The sequence below is a fragment of the Bos indicus genome, chromosome 12, assembly GCF_029378745.1.
Source record: "Bos indicus isolate NIAB-ARS_2022 breed Sahiwal x Tharparkar chromosome 12, NIAB-ARS_B.indTharparkar_mat_pri_1.0, whole genome shotgun sequence".
NCBI lineage: Eukaryota > Metazoa > Chordata > Mammalia > Artiodactyla > Bovidae > Bos > Bos indicus.
In genome coordinates, this window is record NC_091771.1 from 73231663 (window position 1) to 73253282 (window position 21620).

At 39.0% G+C, this 21620-nt stretch overlaps 1 protein-coding gene across 1 annotated transcript in view; it reads right to left on the reverse strand.

Annotated features, from left to right (window-relative positions):
- The window catches only part of LOC109566912 (ATP-binding cassette sub-family C member 4-like), a 727713-nt gene that overhangs the window by 6835 nt on the left and 699258 nt on the right, over positions 1-21620 (reverse strand). The window contains exons 32-35 of the mRNA XM_070799902.1: positions 20416-20571; positions 14737-14826; positions 7579-7751; positions 7180-7285 (exon numbers count right to left, since the gene is read on the reverse strand). Of these exons, the coding sequence (XP_070656003.1) occupies positions 7180-7285; positions 7579-7751; positions 14737-14826; positions 20416-20571 (525 nt within the window). The remainder of the gene's footprint in view (positions 1-7179; positions 7286-7578; positions 7752-14736; positions 14827-20415; positions 20572-21620) is intronic.

The following is a 21620-nucleotide window of genomic DNA, read 5'->3' on the forward strand; positions in this document are numbered from 1 at the left end:
CTCTCAACTTCCAGACTGTGCATTTTTTTTCAACCCACAGGGCCCTGATTATGTCAGTTGCTAAGAAGGGCAGCATTCATTGTCTGACAAGTTAAGATGCATCTTGAAGTTGATTTTGGTTATGGTTGATTATTCTGAGAGTGAAAGGTTGGCAAAAGGAGCTCATATATATAAGAGCTACTTTAGCTGATCTGCTGTGAACAGAAGACATCTCTAGAAAACCAATTTTTTCTTTGAATAAGAATAAAGAAGCAAGTAAGAAATTGAGGTTCACATTCCAGTGATAAAAAAAATGTGGTACATATACACAATGGAATATTATTCAACCATGAAAAAGTTAAATTATGTCATTTGCAGCAAAATGGATGGTCCTAGAGATTGTCATACTTAGTGAAGCAAGTCAAACAGAGTAACATATCACTTACATGTGAAACCTAAAAAAAGGTACAAAAATGCTTTAAAATTTTTTAAAGGGTACAAAGAATTTATCTACAAAACAGAAATAGAGTCACAGATGTAGAAAAGAAACTTACAGTTACCAAGAGGTAAGTAGGGGAGGGATAAATTGGGAGATTGGGATTGACATATAGACACTGCTGCTGCTAAGTCACTTCAGTCGTGTCCGACTCTGTGCAACCCCATAGACGGCAGCCCACTAGGCTCCTATGTCCCTGGGATTCTCCAGGCAAGAACACTGGAGTGGGTTGCCATTTCCTTCTCCAATGTATGAAAGTGAAAAGTGAAAGTGAAGTTGCTCAGTCATGTTTGACTCTTAGCGACCCCATGGACTGCAGCCTACAAGGCTCCTCTGTCCATGGGATTTTCCAAGCAAGAGTACTGGAGGGGTGCCATTGCCTTCTCCGCATATAGACACTACTATATATAAAATAGATAACTAATAAGGACCTACTGTAGCCCAGGGAACAGTCAATACTCTGTAATGGCCTATATGGAAAAAGACTCTAATAAAGAGTGGATATACGTATATGTATAACAGATTCACTTTGCTATACACCTGATAGTAACACAACATTGTAATTCAACTATACTCCAATAAAATTTTTTTAAAAATCAAATATTCTAGAAAGAACTTTATTTATGGTGTTTTTGCTGAATTGAAAGCCAACCAGTAATCAGAAGCATTAGAAGAAAATACAAATTTTACACCTGGGGTGCATGGACCATACAGAACAATCCCATGACTCTGTAGTTGGGAGATGCACATCTCTTGGGTCTCCTGATGTTTAATCCTACCATTCCTACCAGAGGAGTTAGTAACCGCAACCATCTCAGATCTAGATGTAAACAAGTGACTAAATTTACATCTCCTTGTGGGACCTCCCTAGGACATCACTGATGACCTTGACAAGGGAGTCCTAAACTGAAGGTCTCCCAACATAGGAGTGAGAAGGACTGCTCCTCAGTGAATGGCAAGGTCTACCATGGAAAACAAGGTCAATCATTATGAAGGTGACAGGCTCCAAAGTGAACCCTTGCATTTGCCTTTTCCCTCTATCTTCTCCATTCACCCAGATGCTCAGAACACAATCCAGACACCAGCATCGACTCCCCTCTTTGCCCTCATATCCCACGTTCAACCCATCGCACAATCTGCTTGGTTTCACTTCATTATTTATCACAAATGTCTCTATCCCAACCACTTCACCATTTCTACTTCCATCACCTTAGTCTCAGCCACGACAGTTCAGAGAAGGCACAACTATAAGAGAGTGAACACTGCATTTGGAGAACTGAAAGAAAATCAATGTGGTTTTAGCTATAAAGGAAAGAGGGAGAGCAGAGTGGGACAAAGCTAGAAAGGTGGGAAGGGGCTGGGGTTGTAAACTGCTTTGTAAAACCATATTAAAGATTTGTTCAAAGACATTGACCAAGAGAAAAAAAATTGAGGTTATTGAGATTTACCAGGAGATGTTGGAGAAGGCAATGTCACCCCACTCCAGTACTCTTGCCTGGAAAATCCCATGGATGGAGGAGCCTGGTAGGCTGCTGTCCATGGGGTCGCTAAGAGTCGGACACGATTGAGCGACTTCACTTTCACTTTTCACTTTCATGCATTGGAGAAGGAAATGGCAACCATTCCAGTGTTCTTGCCTGGAGAATCTCAGGGATGGGGGTGCCTGCGGGCTGCTGTCTATGGGGTCACACAGAGTCAGACACGACTGAAGTGACTTAGCAGCAGCAGCAGCAGCATGGGTAAATAAAGGATTAACAAATGAACATATTTTGATAATAACAGCAAAACCAATGCCAAATAACATTTCTAGAATGTAAGAGTCACTGTCCTGCAATTTTGGAATGTCACTCTGTCCCTCATGAAAATCTGTAGGTGGGGCCTGCTTCCTACTGTGATGTTCTAGTCTGGGTGACTTGACACACTGACTAAAGCCTAGAGCATCCCTTTGGTTGCAAATGCCCTACTGCTGTTGTCTGCCACCCCAGAACTCACTCCTGTGTGTGTCCTGCTCAAGGAGTGAGACTACAGGCACTGCCTCAATGGTAACAATCTGATATCTACTCAACGTCCCCACTGATATCCCATCTGACAATGTATGTGCAGTAGGCTGGGAGGTGGTATTCCAGTAACTTCCCAAGTAGTCAAAAGAGAGAGTCCCATTATCACGGGGCATAAGGATTACTGGGGATTACTGATCACTTATTTCTGGATCATTATCTATTTTGTATGGACCAACAAAACCACTGGTTAACTCCATCTGTTGCTTCTTACACATTATGCAGGCCTTCTTTATCTGTTTACTTCATTACTAAGCAGTATACGAAAGAGGGCCATGAGGAGCTACTCTACGTTCAAGGTCAGGAGGGGCAGCAGTGAGGAGATACCCCTCATCCAAGGTAAGGAGCAGCGGTTGTGCTTTGCTGGAGCAGCCATGAAGAGATACCCCATGTCCAAGATAAGAGAAACCCAAGTAAGACACTAGGTGTTGCAAGAGGGCATCAGACGGCAGACACACTGAAACCATACTCACAGAAAACTAGTCAATCTAATCACACTAGGACCACAGCCTTGTCTAACTCAATGAAACTAAGCCATCCCTGTGGGGCCAACCAAGACGAGTGGGTCATCGTGGAGAGGTCTGACAGAATGTGGTCCACTGGAGAAGGGAATGGCAAACCACTTCTGTATTCTTGCCTTGAGAACCCCATGAACAGTATGAAAAGGCAAAATGAAAGGATACTGAAAAAGGAACTCCCCAGGTAGGTAGGTGTCCAATATGCTACTGGAGATCAGTGGAGAAATAACTCCAGGAAGAATGAAGGGATGGAGCCAAAGCAAACACAATACCCAGTTGTGGATGTGACTGGTGATAGAAGCAAGGTCTGATGCTGTAAAGAACAATATTGCATAGGAACCTGGAATGTCAGGTCCATGAATCAAGGCAAATTGGAAGTGGTCAAACAAGAGATGGTAAGAGTGAATGTAGACATTCTAGGAATCAGCGAACTAAAATGGACTGGAATGGGTGAATTTAACTCAGATGATTATTATATCTATTACTGCGGGCAGGAATCCCTTAGAAGAAATGCAGTAGCCATCATTGTCAACAAAAGAGTCCAAAATGCAGTACTTGGATGCAATCTCAAAAACGACAGAATGACCTCTGTTCATTTCCAAGGCAAACCATTCAATATCACAGTAATCCAAGTCTATGCCCCAACCAGTAATGCTGAAGAAGCTGAAGTTGGAACGGTTCTATGAAGACCTACAAGATCTTTTAGGACTAACACCTGAAAAAGATGTCCTTTTCATTGTAGGGGACTGGAATGCAAAAGTAGGAAGTCAAGAAACACCTGGAGTAACAGGCAAATTTGGCCTTGGAATATGGAATGAAGCAGGGCAAAGGCTAATAGAATTTTGCCAAGAGAAAGCACTGGTCATAGCAAACACCCTCTTCCACCAACACAAGAGAAGACTCTACACATGAACATCACCAGATGGTCAACACCGAAATCAGATTGATTATATTCTTTGCAGCCAAAGATGGAGAAGCTCTATACAGTCAGCAAAAACAAGACCAGGAGCTGACTGTGGCTCAGATCATGAGCTCCTTATTTCCAAATTCAGACTTAAATTGAAGAAAGTAGGGAAAACCATTAGACCATTCAGGTATGACCTAAATCAAATTCCTAATGATTATACAGTGGAAGTGAGAAATAGATTTAAGGGACTAGATCTGATAGATAGAGTGCCTGATGAACTATGGAATGAGGATCGTGACATTGTAAAGGAGACAGGGATCAAGACCATCCCCACGGAAAAGAAATGTATAAAAGCAAAATGGCTGTCTGGGCAGGCCTTACAAATAGCTGTGAAAAGAAGAGAAGTGAAAAGCAAAGGAGTAAAGGAAAGATATAAGCATCTGAATGCAGAGTTCCAAAGAATAGCAAGAAGAGATAAGAAAGCCTTTCTCAGCAATCAATGCAAAGAAATAGAGGAAAACAACAGAATGGGAAAGACTAGAGAACTCTTCAAGAAAATTAGAAATACCAAGGGAACATTTCATGCAAAGATGGGCTCTATAAAGGACAGAAACTGTATGGACCTAACAGAAGCAGAAGATATTAAGAAGAGGTGGCAAGAATACACAGAAGAACTGTACAAAAAAGATCTTCATGACCCAGATAATCACGACGGTGTGATCACTCACCTAAAGCCAGACATCCTGGAATGTGAAGTCAAATGAGCCTTAGAAAGCATCACTACGGACAAAGCTAGTGGAGGTGATGGAATTCTAATTGAGCTATTTCAAATCCTGAAAGATGATGCTGTGAAAGTGCTGCACTCAATATTCCAGCAAGTCTGGAAAACAGCAGTGGCCACAGAACTGGAAAAGGTCAGTTTTCATTCCAATCCCAAAGAAAGGCAATGTCAAAGAGTGCTTAAACTACCGCAAAATTGCACTCATCTCACATGCTAGTAAAGTAATGCTCAAAATTCTCCAAGCCAGGCTTTAGCAATATGTGAACCGTGAACTTCCAGATGTTCAAGCTGGTTTTAGAAAAGGCAGAGGAACCAGAGATCAAATTGCCAACATCCGCTGGATCATGGAAAAAGCAAGAGAGTTCCAGAAAAACATCTATTTCTGCTTTATTGACTATGCCAAAGCCTTTGACTGTGTGGATCACAATAAACTGTAGAAAATTCTGAAAGAGATGGGAATATCAGACCACCTGACCTGCCTCTTGAGAAACCTACATGCAGGAAGTGGACATGGTACAACAGACTGGTTCCAAATAGGAAAAGGAGTATGTCAAGGCTGTATATTATCACCCTGCTTATTTAACTTCTATGCAGAGTACATCATGAGAAACGCTGGGCTGGAAGAAGCACAAGCTGGAATGAAGATTACAACTTGTGAATATATCAGTATCAATATTGATATATTGATATATCAATATCATTTGAAATATCAATAACCTCAGATATGCAGCTGACACCACCCTTATGGCAGAAAGTGAAGAGAAATTAAAAAACCTTCTTGATGAAAGTGAAAGAGGAGAGTGAAAAAGTTGGCTTAACGCTCAACATTCAGAAAACGAAGATCATGGCATCTGATCCCATCACTTCATGGGAAATAGATGGTGAAACAGTGGAAGCAGCGTCAGACTTTATTTTTGGGGGCTCCAAAATCACTGCAGATGGTGACTGCAGCCATGAAATTAAAAGATGCTTACTCCTTGGAAGAAAAGTTATGACCAACCTAGATAGCATATTGAAAAGCAGAGACATTACTTTGCCAACAAAGGTCCATCTAGTCAAGGCTATAGTTTTTCCAGTGGTCATGTATGCATGTGAAATTTGGACTTTGAAGAAAGCTGAGTGCTGAAGAATTGATGCTTTTGAACTGTGGTGTTGGAGAAGACTCTTGAGAGTCCCTTGGACTGCAAGTAGATCCAACCAGTCCATTCTGAAAGAGATCAGTCCTGGGTGTTCTCTGAAAGGGCTGATGCTAAAACTGAAACACCAGTACTTTGGCCACCTCATGTGAAGAGTTGACTCATTGGACAAGCCTCTGATGCTGGGAGGGATTGGGGGCAGGAGGAGAACGGGACGACAGAGGATGAGATGGCTGGATGGCATCACCAACTTGTTGGATGTGTGTTTGAGTGAACTCCAGGAGATGGTGATGGACAGGGAGACCTGGCATCTGTGATTCATGGGGTTGCAGAGAGTCAGACATAACTGAGTAACTGAACTGACTGAAGCAGCATCAGCAGATACTATGGTTACCATCCACATGAGTGAAATCAGATTAGTACCACAGGCTAGGGTATTAATATTAAAATCCCTTGCATTCCTTTGAGATTATATTCAGCCAAAGGTTGTTTTTCCTTTGATTGATGGTCTCCTTATTATTTTAGAAGCCACACCCTAACATTTATTGAAACTCAGCAGGGAAAGAACAAAGAAAGAGATGAAAATGAGAATAAGGAAAAGAAATAGAGATAGGAAGGAAGGAAATAAAGCTAAGGAAGGAAATATCAAATTATAAGGAATAAAAAGCCAATCAAACCTGGAAAGAAGACACTCTAGATGTGTTTGTGTGTGCTCAGTTTTGTCTGACTCTTTGCAACCCTATGGACTATGGCCCGCCAGGCTCCTCTGTCCATGGGATTCCCCAGGTAAGAATAATGAAGCGGGTTGCCATTTCCTTCTCCAGATGGTCTTCCCAATCTAGGGATCTAACCTGGCTTTCCTGTGTCTTCTGCATTGGCAGGCAGATTATTTTACCAATACCAGAGACAAAAACTTGGAGCCTGCCATGTGTGCAGTGCCCAGATCTATTGTGTCAGGGACTTCCTAGTTGTTTATCTACAGTATTTCAGTCCCTGAGCTACCTTTCTTTCTACACTCTCATCTGTGATGTAGATGGTTGGCTATCTTTAAAAAATAATAATTAAAAATGGTAAATTTTTAATATGAGAATATGAAATTACTGGATATATGAATTATACTGGATATATTATTTAATAGCACATTCTGAAAATATACTTAAGTACTTGAGTTATTGTCAGGAATGAGAGGAGAAACTAAGAAAAAATTAAATTAATGAAGGTTCCTATCAAGTTTTACAAGGAAAGATGAGTTGAAAAACTGAACATGACTGGAACCAGCTCAAATTCCAGAGGTGAGGGTCTTACCATTATCCATTCGCTGTCAATAATGGTGCTCAACCTGTGGGTGATGGTCAGCACAGTGCACTCGGAAAATTTCTCACGAATGTTTTTTTGTATTAACTCATCAGTTCTGGAATCAAGGAAGTTGATTTAGTTCAGCGTAGACTGGAAAAGTGGACTTGAGGTTTAAAAATACCCTATGATATTTGTATAATGCTTTTTAAAATCAATACTTTAAGACAAAGCCTTATTCCTAAAAATTAAGTAAAAAAAAAAAAAAGTCAACAGAAATTGATAAGTTTTCTTAAAACAAAGGAAAATAATCTTCCCTCAAAATTGCTTGAAACTGTATCACCACTAAATGTTTTCCATTTACCATATTTAAAATTCAGACACCAGGTTTCAAGGACCTCAACTCCATACCTTGGATCCACATATGATGTGGCATTGTCAATAATCAGTATTCGATTTTTTCTGAGAATACCCCTGGCAAGGCACAGCAGTTGTCTCTGTCCAACACTCAAGTTTGATCCTGATTCTACTAATTCAGTATCCATCTTACTGGGAAGACTTTCAATGGTTTCTTTAAGTCGTACCTGTGGATACAGAAAGAACAGCATTTTTCTAAACAAATTGCTACTTAAGTAGACAAGTCTCTTAAACATTAGAGCTTTGACATCCTCAGGACTTCTTACATATCTTACACATACAGTCATGTGATGGTGGAGCTCCTTCCAAAGAGCATTCACTGAGAAAGACCATAGAGTCAGCTAAAGACAAAAAGATCTCTGTGTCTTCCATCCCTGCCACCTGCCACCTACCAGAAACCCCACCTAGGTACTAGTTAAGGAAGTCTCTCAAAAAAGGAAGCTATTTCTCCCAACGTGGTTTAAATGGAAATATTAAAGTGATCTTTATGGTTGAGTCAAGTTTCCTAAAGTACAGTTTTGCATATGAGTTGGTACTGTAATGGGAAACTTAAAAATATATATATTATAGAAAGTATGGTTCTCTAAAGATATAATCTTATCAGCACTTTACCATTTTATAAGGTCTAAAAGTTGGGGGAAAAATGTGAATTCAAACACTGGTAAACTGTACCTCATACATTAGTAATCCTAAAACCTATTCTTGCTATGGTTCTTTCCCAAGTTTAATCACATAAACACTAAGCCAGTGATGTACATTTTCTTCAATGTCAAAAATATCTTTCAGTGAATGAAAACCAGGACACAACATAACAACTATTTCCCCCAAGACTATGGGTATAGGTAGTATTTAAATTATGTTCTTAAAATAGTAAAAAAATAAATAAATAAATTTTAACTGCCAAAGATAAGCTGAAGTTACATTGATGACAGGGATCAGTTCAATGAATATTTTTGCAGAAATATTATAGAACAAGGACCAAACTCAGGTTATACTTAAACAACAAAGAGTAAATACACTTCAAATTAAGAGACCAACAGATTGATGAGTGAGGGCCAATAAGCAGAGACACAGAATTACACCATCACATAACAAAACATTGCCCAAGGGTGATTGGGCAATGTTTCCATGGTATCCTAAATGCTGGAGAACTTCTATGAATGTGATCCTAAACTATGCTCCTGATAGAGTTCAATCACAAGACAGGAGAAGCCAGCATTAGGATTAAACATGGTATTGGTATGTAGTATTAGTACGAAAGGTACACAGAATCTAAAGGGTAAGATCTGGATTGTGGTGCAAGTTTTTGTTTTTAAGACTGACTTCCTATACATCAGTGTCTCTTTTGCCATCTCGTACACAGGGTTATCGTTACCATCTTTCTAAATTCCATATATATGCATTAGTGGATGGGGAACACATGTATACCTGTGGCAGATTCAGTTTGATATTTGGCAAAACTAATACAATTATGTAAAGTTTAAAAATAAAATAAAATTAATTAAAAAAAATCTGAAAAAAAAAAAAAAAGACTGACTTCCTAATTTTGAAGAAATAATCTCATACTTGCCCCTGACTTGGATAAACTCTCATCACTAATCTGTTTTTTTTTTTTTTTTTTTTTAAACTTTCCTTCAAGTCCATATTCGCTTCATGAAGAATAAAGGTTGTGAAGAGAAATATATTTTCAGAAAATACTGTTCTCTGACTCTGTTTTCTTTTATGAATCAGGGATGGTCATGAGAATAATACAAATATGAAGGCCCTCTGTAGTGTAATCATATAATCAAGTTATAATTAAGTACTGCTGCTGCTAAGTTGCTTCAGTCGTGTCCAACTCTGTGTGACCCCATAGACGGCAGCCCACCAGGCTCCGCCATCCCTGGGATTCTCCAGGCAAGAACACTGGAGTGGGTTGCCATTTCCTCCTCCAATGCATGAAAGTGAAAAGTGAAAGGGAAGTCATTCAGTCGTGTTCTACTCTTAGCGACCCCATGGACTGCAGCCTACCAGGCTCTTCCGTCCATGGGATTTTCCAGACAAGAGTTACTGGAGTGGGTTGCCATTGCGTTCTCCATAATTAAGTACTAGGATGGGAAAAAAGGACAGTAGAAGCAATAGGCAATAATAACTAGGAATTACAATGCTCTATACAGTCAGCAAAAACAAAACTGGGAGGTGAGTGGGGCTCAGACCATGAACTTCTTATTGCAAAATTAAGACTTAAGTTGAAGAACATAGGGAAACTCACTAGACCATCCAAGTGAAAGTGAAAGTGAAGTCACTCAATCGTGTCTGACTCTTGCAGCTCCATGGACTATAGCCTACCAGGCTCCTCTGTCCATGGGATTTTCCAGGCAAGAATACTGGAGTGGGTTGCCATTTCCTTCTCCAAGACCATTCAGGTATGACCTAAATAAAATCTCTTATGATTACACAGTTGAAGTGACAAATACATTCAAGGGATTAGAGCTGATAGAGTGCCTGAAGAACTACAGACAGAGGTTTGTGACATTGTACAGAAGGCAGTGAGCAAGACCATCCCCAAGAAAAGGAAATGTAAAAAGGCAAAATGGTTGTCTGAGGAGGCCTTACAAATAGCTGAGAAAACAAGAGAATGGAAAGGAGAAAATGAAATAAATACCCATTTGAATACAGAGTTCCAAAGAATAGCAAGGAGAGATATGAAAGCCTTCCTCAGTGACCAATGCAAAAAATAGAGGAAGACAATAGAATGGGAAAGACTAGAGATCTCTTAAAGAAAATCAGAGATACCAAAGGAACATTTCATGCAAAGATGGGCTCAGTAAAGGACAGAAATGGTATGGACCTAACAGAAGCAGGAGATATTAAGAAGATGCACAGAAGAACTATACAAAAAAGATCTTCACGACCCAGATAATCAAGATGGTGTGATCACTCACCTTAGAGCCAGACATCCTGGAATGTGAAGTCAAGTGGGCCTTAGGAAGCATCACTACAAACAAAGCTAGTGGAGAGATGGGATTCCAGCTGAGCTATTTCAAATCCTAAAAGATGTGAAAGTGCTACACTCAATATGCCAGCAAATTTGGAAAACTCAGCAGTGGCCACAAGACTGGAAAAGGTCAGTTTTCATTCCAATCCCAAAGGAAGGCAATGCCAAAGAATGTTCAGACTACTGCACAATAGCACTTATCTCACATGCCAGCAAAGAAATGCTCAAAATTCTCCAAGAGAGGCTTCAACAATACATGAACCATGAACAACCAAAGGTTCAAGCTGATTGAGAAAATGCAGAGAAACCAGAGATCAAATTTCCAACATCCACTGGATCATTGAAAAAGCAAGAGACTTCCAGAAAAACATCCACTTCTGCTTTATTGACTGTGCCAAAGCCTATGACCATGTGGATCACAACAAACCGTGGAAAATTCTTAAAGAGATGAGGATACCAGACCACCTGTCCTGCCTCCTGAGAAATCTGTGTGCAGGTCAGGAAGCAACAAAACCAGACATGAAACCACAGACTGGTTCCAAATTGAGACGGGAGTACGTCAAGGCTGTATATTGTCACCCTGCTTATTTAACTTTTACGCAGAATATATCATGCAAAATGCCAGGCTGGATGAAGCACAAGCTGGAATTAAGATTGCCGGGACAAAAATAAATAACTTCAGATATGCAGATGACACCACCCTATGGCAGAAAGTAAAGAACTAAAGAGCCTTTTGATGAAACTGAAAGATGAGAGTGGAAAAGCTAGCTTAAAACTCAACATTCAAAAAACAAAGATCATGGCATCTTGTCCCATCACTTCAGGGCAAATAGATGGGGAAACAATGGAAACAGTCACAGACCTTATTTTCTTAGCCTCCAAAATCACCGCAGATGTTGACTGCAGCCATGAAATTAAAAATGCTTGCTCCTTGGAAGAAAAGCTATGACAAACCTAGACATCATACTAAAAAGCAGAGATATTACTTTGCCGACAAAGTTCCATCTAGTCAGAGCTGTGGTTTTTCCAGTAGTTATGTATGGGTGTGAGAGATGGACAACAAAGAAATCTGAGCACTGAAAAATTGATGCTTTTGACCTGTGGTGTTGGAGAAGACTCCAACTAGTCCATCTTAAAGGAAATCAGTCCTGAATATTCATTGGAAGGACTGATGCTGAAGTTGCAACTCCAATACTTTGGCCACTTGATGTGAAGAACTGACTCATTGGAAAAGACCCTGATGCTGGGAAAGAATGAAGGTGGGACGAGAAGTGGACGACAGAGGATGTGATGGTTGGATTGCATTACTGAAGCAATGGATTTCAGTTTGAGTAGGCTCCAGGATTTGGTGATGGATGGGGAAGCCTGGCGTGCTGCAGTTCATGGGGTTGCAAAGACTGAGCAACTGAACTGAACTGAACTGGACAGAGGAATTACATTTGGGCCAAGTTCTAAGATAACATTTGATAGGATTTGTATCCCAATTAACAGTTACTCTCTTTCCATGGAACAATGTGTCCTAAAATTCTAGAGTAACTTTAGTAATTGAGAATCTGTGAAGAGAGATTTCAAGCTGGAAAACAAACATAAAAATAGTTTAACAGTACTTTCATCTCTATATCACAATTTAACCATTAAATATGTGGTTTCAAGACCAGTGGATCATCCTATTTTTCTTTATATTTGATTATTAACCACACTCCTCATTTCTCTTCTAGAATTTAACTGTAGAAAGACTCACAAACTTAAATGAAATCAGAGGTCCACTGCTTATCAAGTAGGGGAAAGTGAAGCAATTGTCCCAATGTAGGAAAATAAAATCCTCACAGTTGTTGAAAAGCAGAGTGGGTATATAAAGACTCAATGTTGATTTCCTTCAGATACCAGAAATAGTGGCAAGAAGTTGTCAGGCCTCCAAATCTACTTGCTCACAATCAAATCTCATCTATATATTATAGATTTCAGAGTTATCTCTGGAAGAGTGACACTAAATAACAAATGCTAATTCAAACAACAACATGGACGTGGACAGTCACTTGGCTTTGTACTTAAAATATTTTTTTAAAGAAATAAACCACACTTCTCTGAAATGAAGAGATAAATCAGACATTTAATGCACATTTATTAAGTGCTTCAACAAACCATGGAAAATTCTTAAAGAGATGGTAGTACAGGACCACCTTACCTGTCTCCTGAGAAACCTGTATGCAAGACAAGAAGCAACAGTTATAACCTTACATAGAACAACTGACTGGTTCAGTATTAGTAAAGGAGTACAACCAGGCTGTATATTGTCACTCTTCTTATTTACCTTATACACAGAGTACATTGTGCAAAATGTTGGGCTAGTTGAATCATAAGCTAGAATCAAGATTTCCGGGAAAAATATCAATAACCTTAATACCCAGATGATACCACTCTAATGGCAGAAAGTTAAGAGAAACTAATAAGCCTCTTGATGAGGGTGAAAGAGGAGAGTGAAAAAGTTGGCTTAAATCTCAACATTCAGAAAACTAAGATCATGGCATCTGGTCCTATCACTTCATGGCAAGTAGAAAGGTAAAAAAAACTGAAGCAGACACTATGGATGGTGACTGAAGCCATGAAATTCAAAGACACTTGCTTCTTGGAAGGAAGACTATGACAAATCTAGGTAGCACATTAAAAAAAGAGAGATATCACTTTACCAACAAAGCTATGATTTTTCTAGTAGTCATGTATGGATGTGAGAGTTGGAACATAAAGATGGCTGAGTACCAAAGAATTGATGCTTTCTAATTGTGGTGCTGGAGAAGACTCTTGAAAGTCCCTTGGACAACAAGGAGATCAAATCAGTCAATCCTAGAGGAAATCAACCCTGAATATTCATTGGAAGAACTGTTGCTAAAGCTGAAGCTTCACTACACTACTCTGGTCACCTGATATGAAAAGACAACTCATTGGAAAAGCCCTGATTCTGGGAAAGACTGAAGGCAAAAGGAGAAGGGGATGACAGAGGATAAGAAGTAGATGGCATCACCAACTCAATGGACATAAATCTGAGCAAACTCTGGGAGACATGGAGGACAGTGGAGCATAGCGTGCTGCAGTCTATGGGGTCACAAAGAGTTGGACAAAAGTTAGCGACTGAATAACAACTTTTTAAAATCTAAAGACTGAGCTAGGTCCAATGAGAAATTAGAAGTCTGTCTATGGTTTAGAAGCCTATATATAATTTCTGCCATCAGTAGAATCAATTTGCAAAAGTAGGATGATTACACAAAATAATTTGTATCAAAATATACAAATCAACAGCAACTTAACAGTAAACATTGCTTGTGTATAAGGGTGAGGAAATTCAAAGAAGTGGGCCAAATGGAAATAGGAGAAAAAATAACAGAAAATCCTCTAGAAATAAACCTATCTATATAAAAACTGAGCAAAATCTCGAGTCTCTTACCTGCATTCATGCTGCAGCATTAAAAGGACATGATTTCTATAAATAACTATAATTTATCTTTACAAATACTTTCTGATGAAACTTCATAGCATTTTATTGGTATGATGTCATTCGGTTTATAATGCAAAACTACTATTGTCTCCATTTAGTAGATACTCCCTAAGATCCAAGGAATAAAATGAACATTGTAGGGTAATTAAGGTAACTAATTCACTAGCTCATGTAGTAGAACTCGAAACCATAATTATAACTTCTAGTTTAGTGCTCTATTAAGGACAATATAATGTACCTAGCTACTTTGTGTTCTACTGTGGATGTGCTCACTCAGTCACGTTCGACTATTTGAGACCCTATGGAGTATGACCCACCAGACTCCCCTATCATGAGATTCCCCAGGTAAGAATACTGGAGTGGGTTGCCATTTCCTACTCCATGGGATCTTCTCGACCCAAGGACTGAATCTGCGTCTCCTGCATTGGCAGGTAGATTCTTTACCACTGGGCCACCTAGGAAGCCCCCTGTGTTCTAGGGAAAATGTTAAAAAAAAAGTATAAGGCATTTTTTCATTGGTTTTCATCACCATTAACATACACATTTTAATTTACACATATGCCCATGTCATCAATGTTTTCCTAAGAAGTAAACAAAGTCAGTTAAACAAATAAGCTCCCCTTAATTACATGCAATACTGTAAATGTACACACATATATACTGATGCTAACATTTAATAAATTACCTCTTCTAAGGCATTCCACAACTCCTCATTTGTATGCTCATCAAAGGGATCCAGATTTTTCCTCATGGTCCCAGTGAATAAAACAGCTTCCTAAAAGCCCCAAAACAGTGAATGTTATCACATTAACATCTTTTCATTTTGTTTGAAGGCTTACAGAATTAAAATACAAAAAAGAAAAATTCACTATAATCATTATTAAGGTTTCAAATGCTTTTTTTACAAAATAGTATCTTTAATCTCCCATTGTGCAAAGTGTGCTCCAAAATATCTTCTAGATGTTTGACCAAAAATGAAAGAGTCAAGTTGTCTTAAGAATAAATTGAAGAAAAAAGAGAAAGATTTGACTTTTTAAAGATTGCCTTCCTGGTAATATTTGCTCAAACAAAAAATGAGGATATAATTATTTGAGGAATTTTACATCAAGAGAACTGGATAAATTGTCAATCCTAATGTAATACTGGAAAATATCAACAGAATGATTAATTAAGGTTTATATCTCAAAGCAAGATTAAATTTTTTTCACATTGGCACTGAAGAATGAACTGGGATATTTTCTGCATTGGTAAAACAGACTTCTGAGATGGGGACTCTCTCCACGGGTGTGAATGGAAATCCCCACACATGCAAAAAGAACGTCAGATTCTGGGGTCCACGGTTCCTCTGTCCATGGAGAGAACTCCTCTGATTCTGCACCAGCTGGTCCCCACGTTCTCTTACCTGTGCGTCAGGATGACCTGCCTCACAGATCATTATTAACTGCAAGGTCAGGATAACCTGAAATCCACTGTGGTTTCTGTCACAATTAAAATTATTTTTAATTTAAATAGACCACCCCCCACCCCCACCATTCATCTGCTTTGGGAGGAGCCACATAATAAATTACTCTGGAAATATATATTTTTCTCAGTTTCAGGAAAGAATCTTGTACATAAGCTCATGTTGGCCATTTAAATTTCTTCTGGAAGGCAGGTCACAAAGGATGGAATCCAGGTCTCCTGCATTGCAGGCAGACTCTTTACGGTCTGATGTTGAGATCATTAGTAATACTTGTATAACTAAGTATTACTCCCCTTTGTTAGGGACCATAATAAGCAATAAAGCAAAAGAAATGGGAGATACAGTGTCTGTCCTCAAGTAGAGGAAGAAAATAGTGGAGGATGTGGAGAGGGCTGAGGAAAATGCCAGAGGTTTTTGTCAGGGACCTGGAAAATAAGAGTTGGGGTATAGGACGGTGGTCAGGAAAAACCTGGTGGGAGGGGAGCCAGAAATCAAAGGATAAACAAGGCGATATTCATTCTTCTAGTTCTTGGTAGAAAACATTAGATATCTGTATTATGTTTTTCCCCCAAACTCCCACTGTGTTTTTATTTTTGCTTTACTCTTTAAATTTATGTAAATAATTTTTATATTATAAGCAATTAACATAGACAATTCACCAAGAACCACAAAAACGGAAATTAAAGAACACAGTTGGTCCAGAATGTGTTACTCTTTTTACTTAAGTAGAAATAAAACCTAAAGTTCAGTGTCTAGATCCTTAAGAATAATAATAATTCTTACTGACTGAAGGTTCCCAGAAGCAGCCATGAGCATATACATTTTTTCATCCAGTTACACCTTTACAACAAATCTGAGTCAGTAACTCCTAGACCTGGTAGAAGGCTGAGGACACTGAAGCATGGAAGCTGAGTGGCCTCATTGAAGCCCCACAGTCATATGAGGCAAAGCAGGAATAAAAATGTGAGTCATGTTAACACTAGGTCTACACTCTTAAACCTTCTAGCCCTGGCTGCCTCTTGAATAATTTCCTGGAACTCTTTACACCCTGCTCAGTCTCTCCAGATTATCTCTATCAACCCACATTGTGACTTGGAGACAAATGCATAAAAAGTAGAATAATTAAGGTTCTGTGTTTACAATGCTCAGTGATTATTATCTACACAGATACAAACTTAGCACTGTTTTGTAAGCACACTTTATAGAGTGTGTATACAGACCATACTCAAAAGTAGGGTGGAAACCAGTGGAACAGAACCAAAACCTGGTGATGTCAATGGATGTTTAGCCTTTACTTACATGTGCTTCCAAACATTACTAGGAGAGCCAAGAATCATCTAATGTTATCTCTTTATTTATAGAATTTTTTTTTAGTGTACACAAGCACTCTTTTATTATTGGTGGTGGTGGTTTAGTCTTAAATCGTGTACAACTCTTGTGACCCCATGGACTGTGGGCCTTTAACTATTCAGTTCAGTTCAGTTCAGTCCTGTCCAGCTCTTTGCGAGCCCATGATTGCAGCACTCCAGGCCTCCCTGTCCATCACCAATTTCCAGAGTTCACTCAAACTCTTGTCCATCAAACTGGTGATGCCATCCAGCCATCTCATACTCCGTCATTACCTTCTCCGCCTGCCCCCAATCCCTCCAAGAATCAGAGTCTTTTCCAATGAGTCATCTCTTCGCATGAGGTGGCCAAAGTATTAGAGTTTCAGCTTTAGCATCTGTCCTTCCAAAGAACACTCAGGACTGATCTCCTTTAGAATGGATTGGTTGGGTCTCCTTGTAGTCCAAGGGACTCTCAAGAGTCTTCTCCAACACCACAGTTCAAAAGCATCAATTCCTTGGCACTCAGCTTTCTTCACAGTCCAACTTTCACATCCATACATGACCACTGGGAAAAAAATAGCCTTGACTAGATGGACCTTTGTTGGCAAAGTAATGTCTCTGCTTTTCAATATGCTACCTAGGTTGGTCATAACTTTCCTTCCAAGGAGTAAGTGTCTTTTAATTACATGGCAGCAGTCACCATTTGCAGTGATTTTGGAGCCCCCAAAAATAAAGTCTGACACTGTTTCCACCATTTCCCCATCTATTTGCCATCAAGTGATAGGACCAGATGCCATGATCTTCATTTTCTGAATGTTGAGCTTTAAGCCAACTTTTTCACTCTCCTCTTTCACTTTCATCAAGAGGCTTTTTTAATTTCTCTTCACTTTCTGCCATAAGGGTGGTGTCATCTGCATATCTGAGGTTATTGATATTTCTCCCAGCAATATTGATTCCAACTTCTGCTTCTTCCAGCCCAGCGTTTCTCATGATGTACTCTGCATAGAAGTTAAATAAGCAGGGTGACAATATACAGCCTTGATGTACTCCTTTTCCTATTTGGAACCAGTCTGTTGTACCATGTCCACTTCTAACTGTTGCTTCCTGACCTGCATGTACGTTTCTCAGGAGGCATGTCAGGTGGTCTGGTATTCCCATCTCTTTCAGAATTCTCTGCAGTTTATTGTGATCCACACAGTCAAAGGCTTTGGCATAGTCAATAAAGAAGAAATACATGTTTTTCTGGAACTCTCTTGCTTTTTCCATGATTCAGCGGATGTTGGCAATTTGATCTCTGGTTCCTCTGCCTTTTCTAAAACCAGCTTGAACATCTGGAAGTTCACGGTTCACATATTGCTGAAGCCTGGCTTGGAGAATTTTGAGCATTACTTTACTAGCATGTGAGATGAGTGCAATTGTGCGATAGTTTGAGCATTCTTTGGCATTGCCTTTCTTTGGGATTGGAATGAAAACTGACCTTTTCCAGTCCTGTGGCCACTGCTGAGTTTTCCAGATTTGCTGGCATATTGAGTGCAGCACTTTCACAGCATCATCTTTCAGGATTTGAAATAGCTCAATTGGAATTCCATCACCTGCACTAGCTTTGTTCGTAGTGATGCTTTCTAAGGCCCACTTGACTTCACATTCAAGGATTTCTGGCTCTAGGTGAGTGATCACACCATCGTGATTATCTGGGTCATGAAGATCTTTTTTGTACAGTTCTTCTGTGTATTCTTGCCATCTCTTCTTAATATCTTCTGCTTCTGTTAGGTCCATACCATTTCTGTCCTTTATCGAGCCCATCTTTGCATGAAATGTTCCTTTGGTATCTCTGATTTTCTTGAAGAGATCTCTAGTCTTTCCCATTTTGTTGTTTTTCTCTATTTCTTTGCATTGATCACTGAGGAAGGCTTTCTTATCTCTTCTTGCTATTCTTTGGAACTCTGTATTCAGATGCTTATATCTTTCCTTTTCTCCTTTGCTTTTCACTTCTCTTCTCTTCACAGCTACTTGTAAGCCTCCCCAGACAGCCATTTTGCTTTTTTGCATTTCTTTTCCATGGGGATGGCTTTGATCCCTGTCTCCTGTACAATGTCACAAACTTTCGTCATAGTTCATCAGGCACTCTATCAGATCTAGTCCCTTAAATCTATTTCTCACTTCCTCTCTATAATCATAAGGAATTTGATTTAGGTCATACCTGAATGGTCTAGTGGTTTTTCCCTACTTTCTTCAATTTAAGTCTGAATTTGGTATTAAGGAGTTCATGATCTGAGCCACAGTCAGCTCCCAGTCTTGTTTTTGCTGACTGTATAGAGCCTCTCCATCTTTGGCTGCAAAGAATATAATCAATCTGATTTCGGTGTTGACCATCTGGTGATGTCCATGTGTAGAGTCTTCTCTTGTGTTGGTGGAAGAGGGTGTTTGCTATGACCAGTGCATTCTCTTGGTGAAACTCTATTAGCCTTTGCCCTGCTTCATTCCATAATCCAAGGCTAAATTTGTCTGTTACCTCAGGTGTTTCTTGACTTCCTACTTTTGCATTCCAGTCGCATATAATGAAAAGGACATCTTTTATGGGTGTTAGTTCTAAAAGGTCTTGTAGGTCTTCATAGAACCATTCAACTTCAGCTTCTTCAGTGTTACTGGTTGGGGTATAGACTTGGATTACTGTGATATTGAATGGTTTGCCTTGGAAATGAACAGAGGTCATTCTGTCATTTTTGAGATTGCATCCAAGTACTGCATTTTGGACTCTTTTGTTGACCATTATGGCTACTCCATTTCTTCTAAGGGATTCCTGCCCGCAGTAGTAGATATAATGGTCCTCTGAGTTAACAATCTTTAAGTATTAAGAAGCATTAAAAATAACACAATGCAGATTTCTAGATCCTTTTATCCAAGGATATGAAAGAACTTTACAGACACATCCATTTATTTCTGCTAACTACTGATCAGGTTATTCCTGAGATGGGTATAATCAAAACCTAAAAACTGAGGTGCACAGTGATGGGATTCCCATCCTGTGCTTTTCCTCACTATTCTGTACTGCCTCTCTGGTTAAAATCATTTAAGGGTTAAATTTTAAAAGTTTCCCCCAATAGTCTATTAAATTCTAAAAGTTTCCCCGAAAAGTCTATATACCTTGTAATTCTCAAAGCCTCACAGTTTCACAGAAAGCACCCCAGGGGGATAACCATCTTTATTTCCCACAATAAAATTTCATCTTTAAGACACTTAACATTCATGTTTCTTTATAGGAACCTCTTCAATGCTAAACCAACTATTTATCATTTTGATCTCAGTATTACGTGGTTATCAGCAGATAAAACTGTGACACCTAGGAAGTCTGGGTCCAGAATCTATCTGGGTAAGTTATTAAATAACATGCATACAAAACAAAAAACCAAACAAACCCTGGTATCTATTGAAAACATCAGATGCTAAAAATATACTCTCTTGGAAGGGAAAGGATCAAACCTTTCATGCATTTTGAAAAAATTAATCGAATTAAAAGCAAGTTAGCAAAGGTGCCTTATAAAAAGAACATGTGACAATGCTCTGACATGCATACCTGAGGTACAACTGACATTTTCTTCCTTAAATGGTGAAGTCCAATACTGGTTATTGAGATATTATCAATCCAAATGTCGCCTATGGGTTCTGACAATCTAAAAAGCGCAGCAATGAGGGAACTTTTTCCAGCTCCTGTTCTTCCCACAATGCCCGTCTGTAAAGAGATCCAGGAGGTTTAAGAATTAACAATATAAAACAAAACTGGGAGAAACCTTGGTTGTTGAAGATGAACTTTAAAGTTTTACATAAAGAGTAGTCTATTAGTATTTCAACTATGGCACTGTAGATGTTGTTGGAAAGAGTATTCATTGTTGAGGGGTTGGGAGCCTGTCCTATATATCATTGGAGTTTTAGCAATAACCTTGGATTCTACCCACTAGATACCAGAAGCACTCGCAACACTGTGAGATCCAAAAATATCAGATATTGACAAAGTTCCTCAGTTGAAATCCCATGTCCCCAGAAAGAGTTAAAAAAACAGAATCTATTAATATCTACTGGCAATAAAAAGACAGCAGTCTCCTAAGAGATCCATAAGAAGTCTGTTTGTAAATTTACTGTCTGTGCATTCTGACCTTGAGAATAATGCGATAATTTTACAGAGATGTTAACAAGTCAAGTCAGAAGTGTTATACATGAACAAGCAATCATTTTTTCAGGGATTTATTATTTAAGGGGAATTATTCTTTTAGAGAAATTAAATCACTTCCTGATGCTAAATATCTTAATTATGTTCTATCTAGATAGGAAACATCTTAAAATTGTAAAATTCAGGTCTCAGCATTGCAAAAGACAGTAGCCAACAGGCAAAATACACATGATGAGTCAACAACAACACAAACAACATTTGCTATTTATATGGGACCTTTCATCTAAGCTATTCAAAAGATAGTTTACTAACCAGTTAACAGTTATAATTGCACCTTGAGAAAGATACATGTCAAATGTCAGTCTAGTTAGTAAAACCGAAGCAGAGATAAATTAAGTACATTAACAGTAAGATCAAAGAATCAGTATAATGCAAATAAAATGCTGGTCAGGAATGAAACTGTACTATAAAAACTAACATTTAGCTGTGTGCATTTAAACACGTATGTAGAAACTAGCATTTTCCCTCCAACCAATGAGATTATCCAACTGCAAATTCTCTGATGGGCGCTTCCCCAGTTTCATCTCTATTTAGGACTACGGAGCTGATGAAGG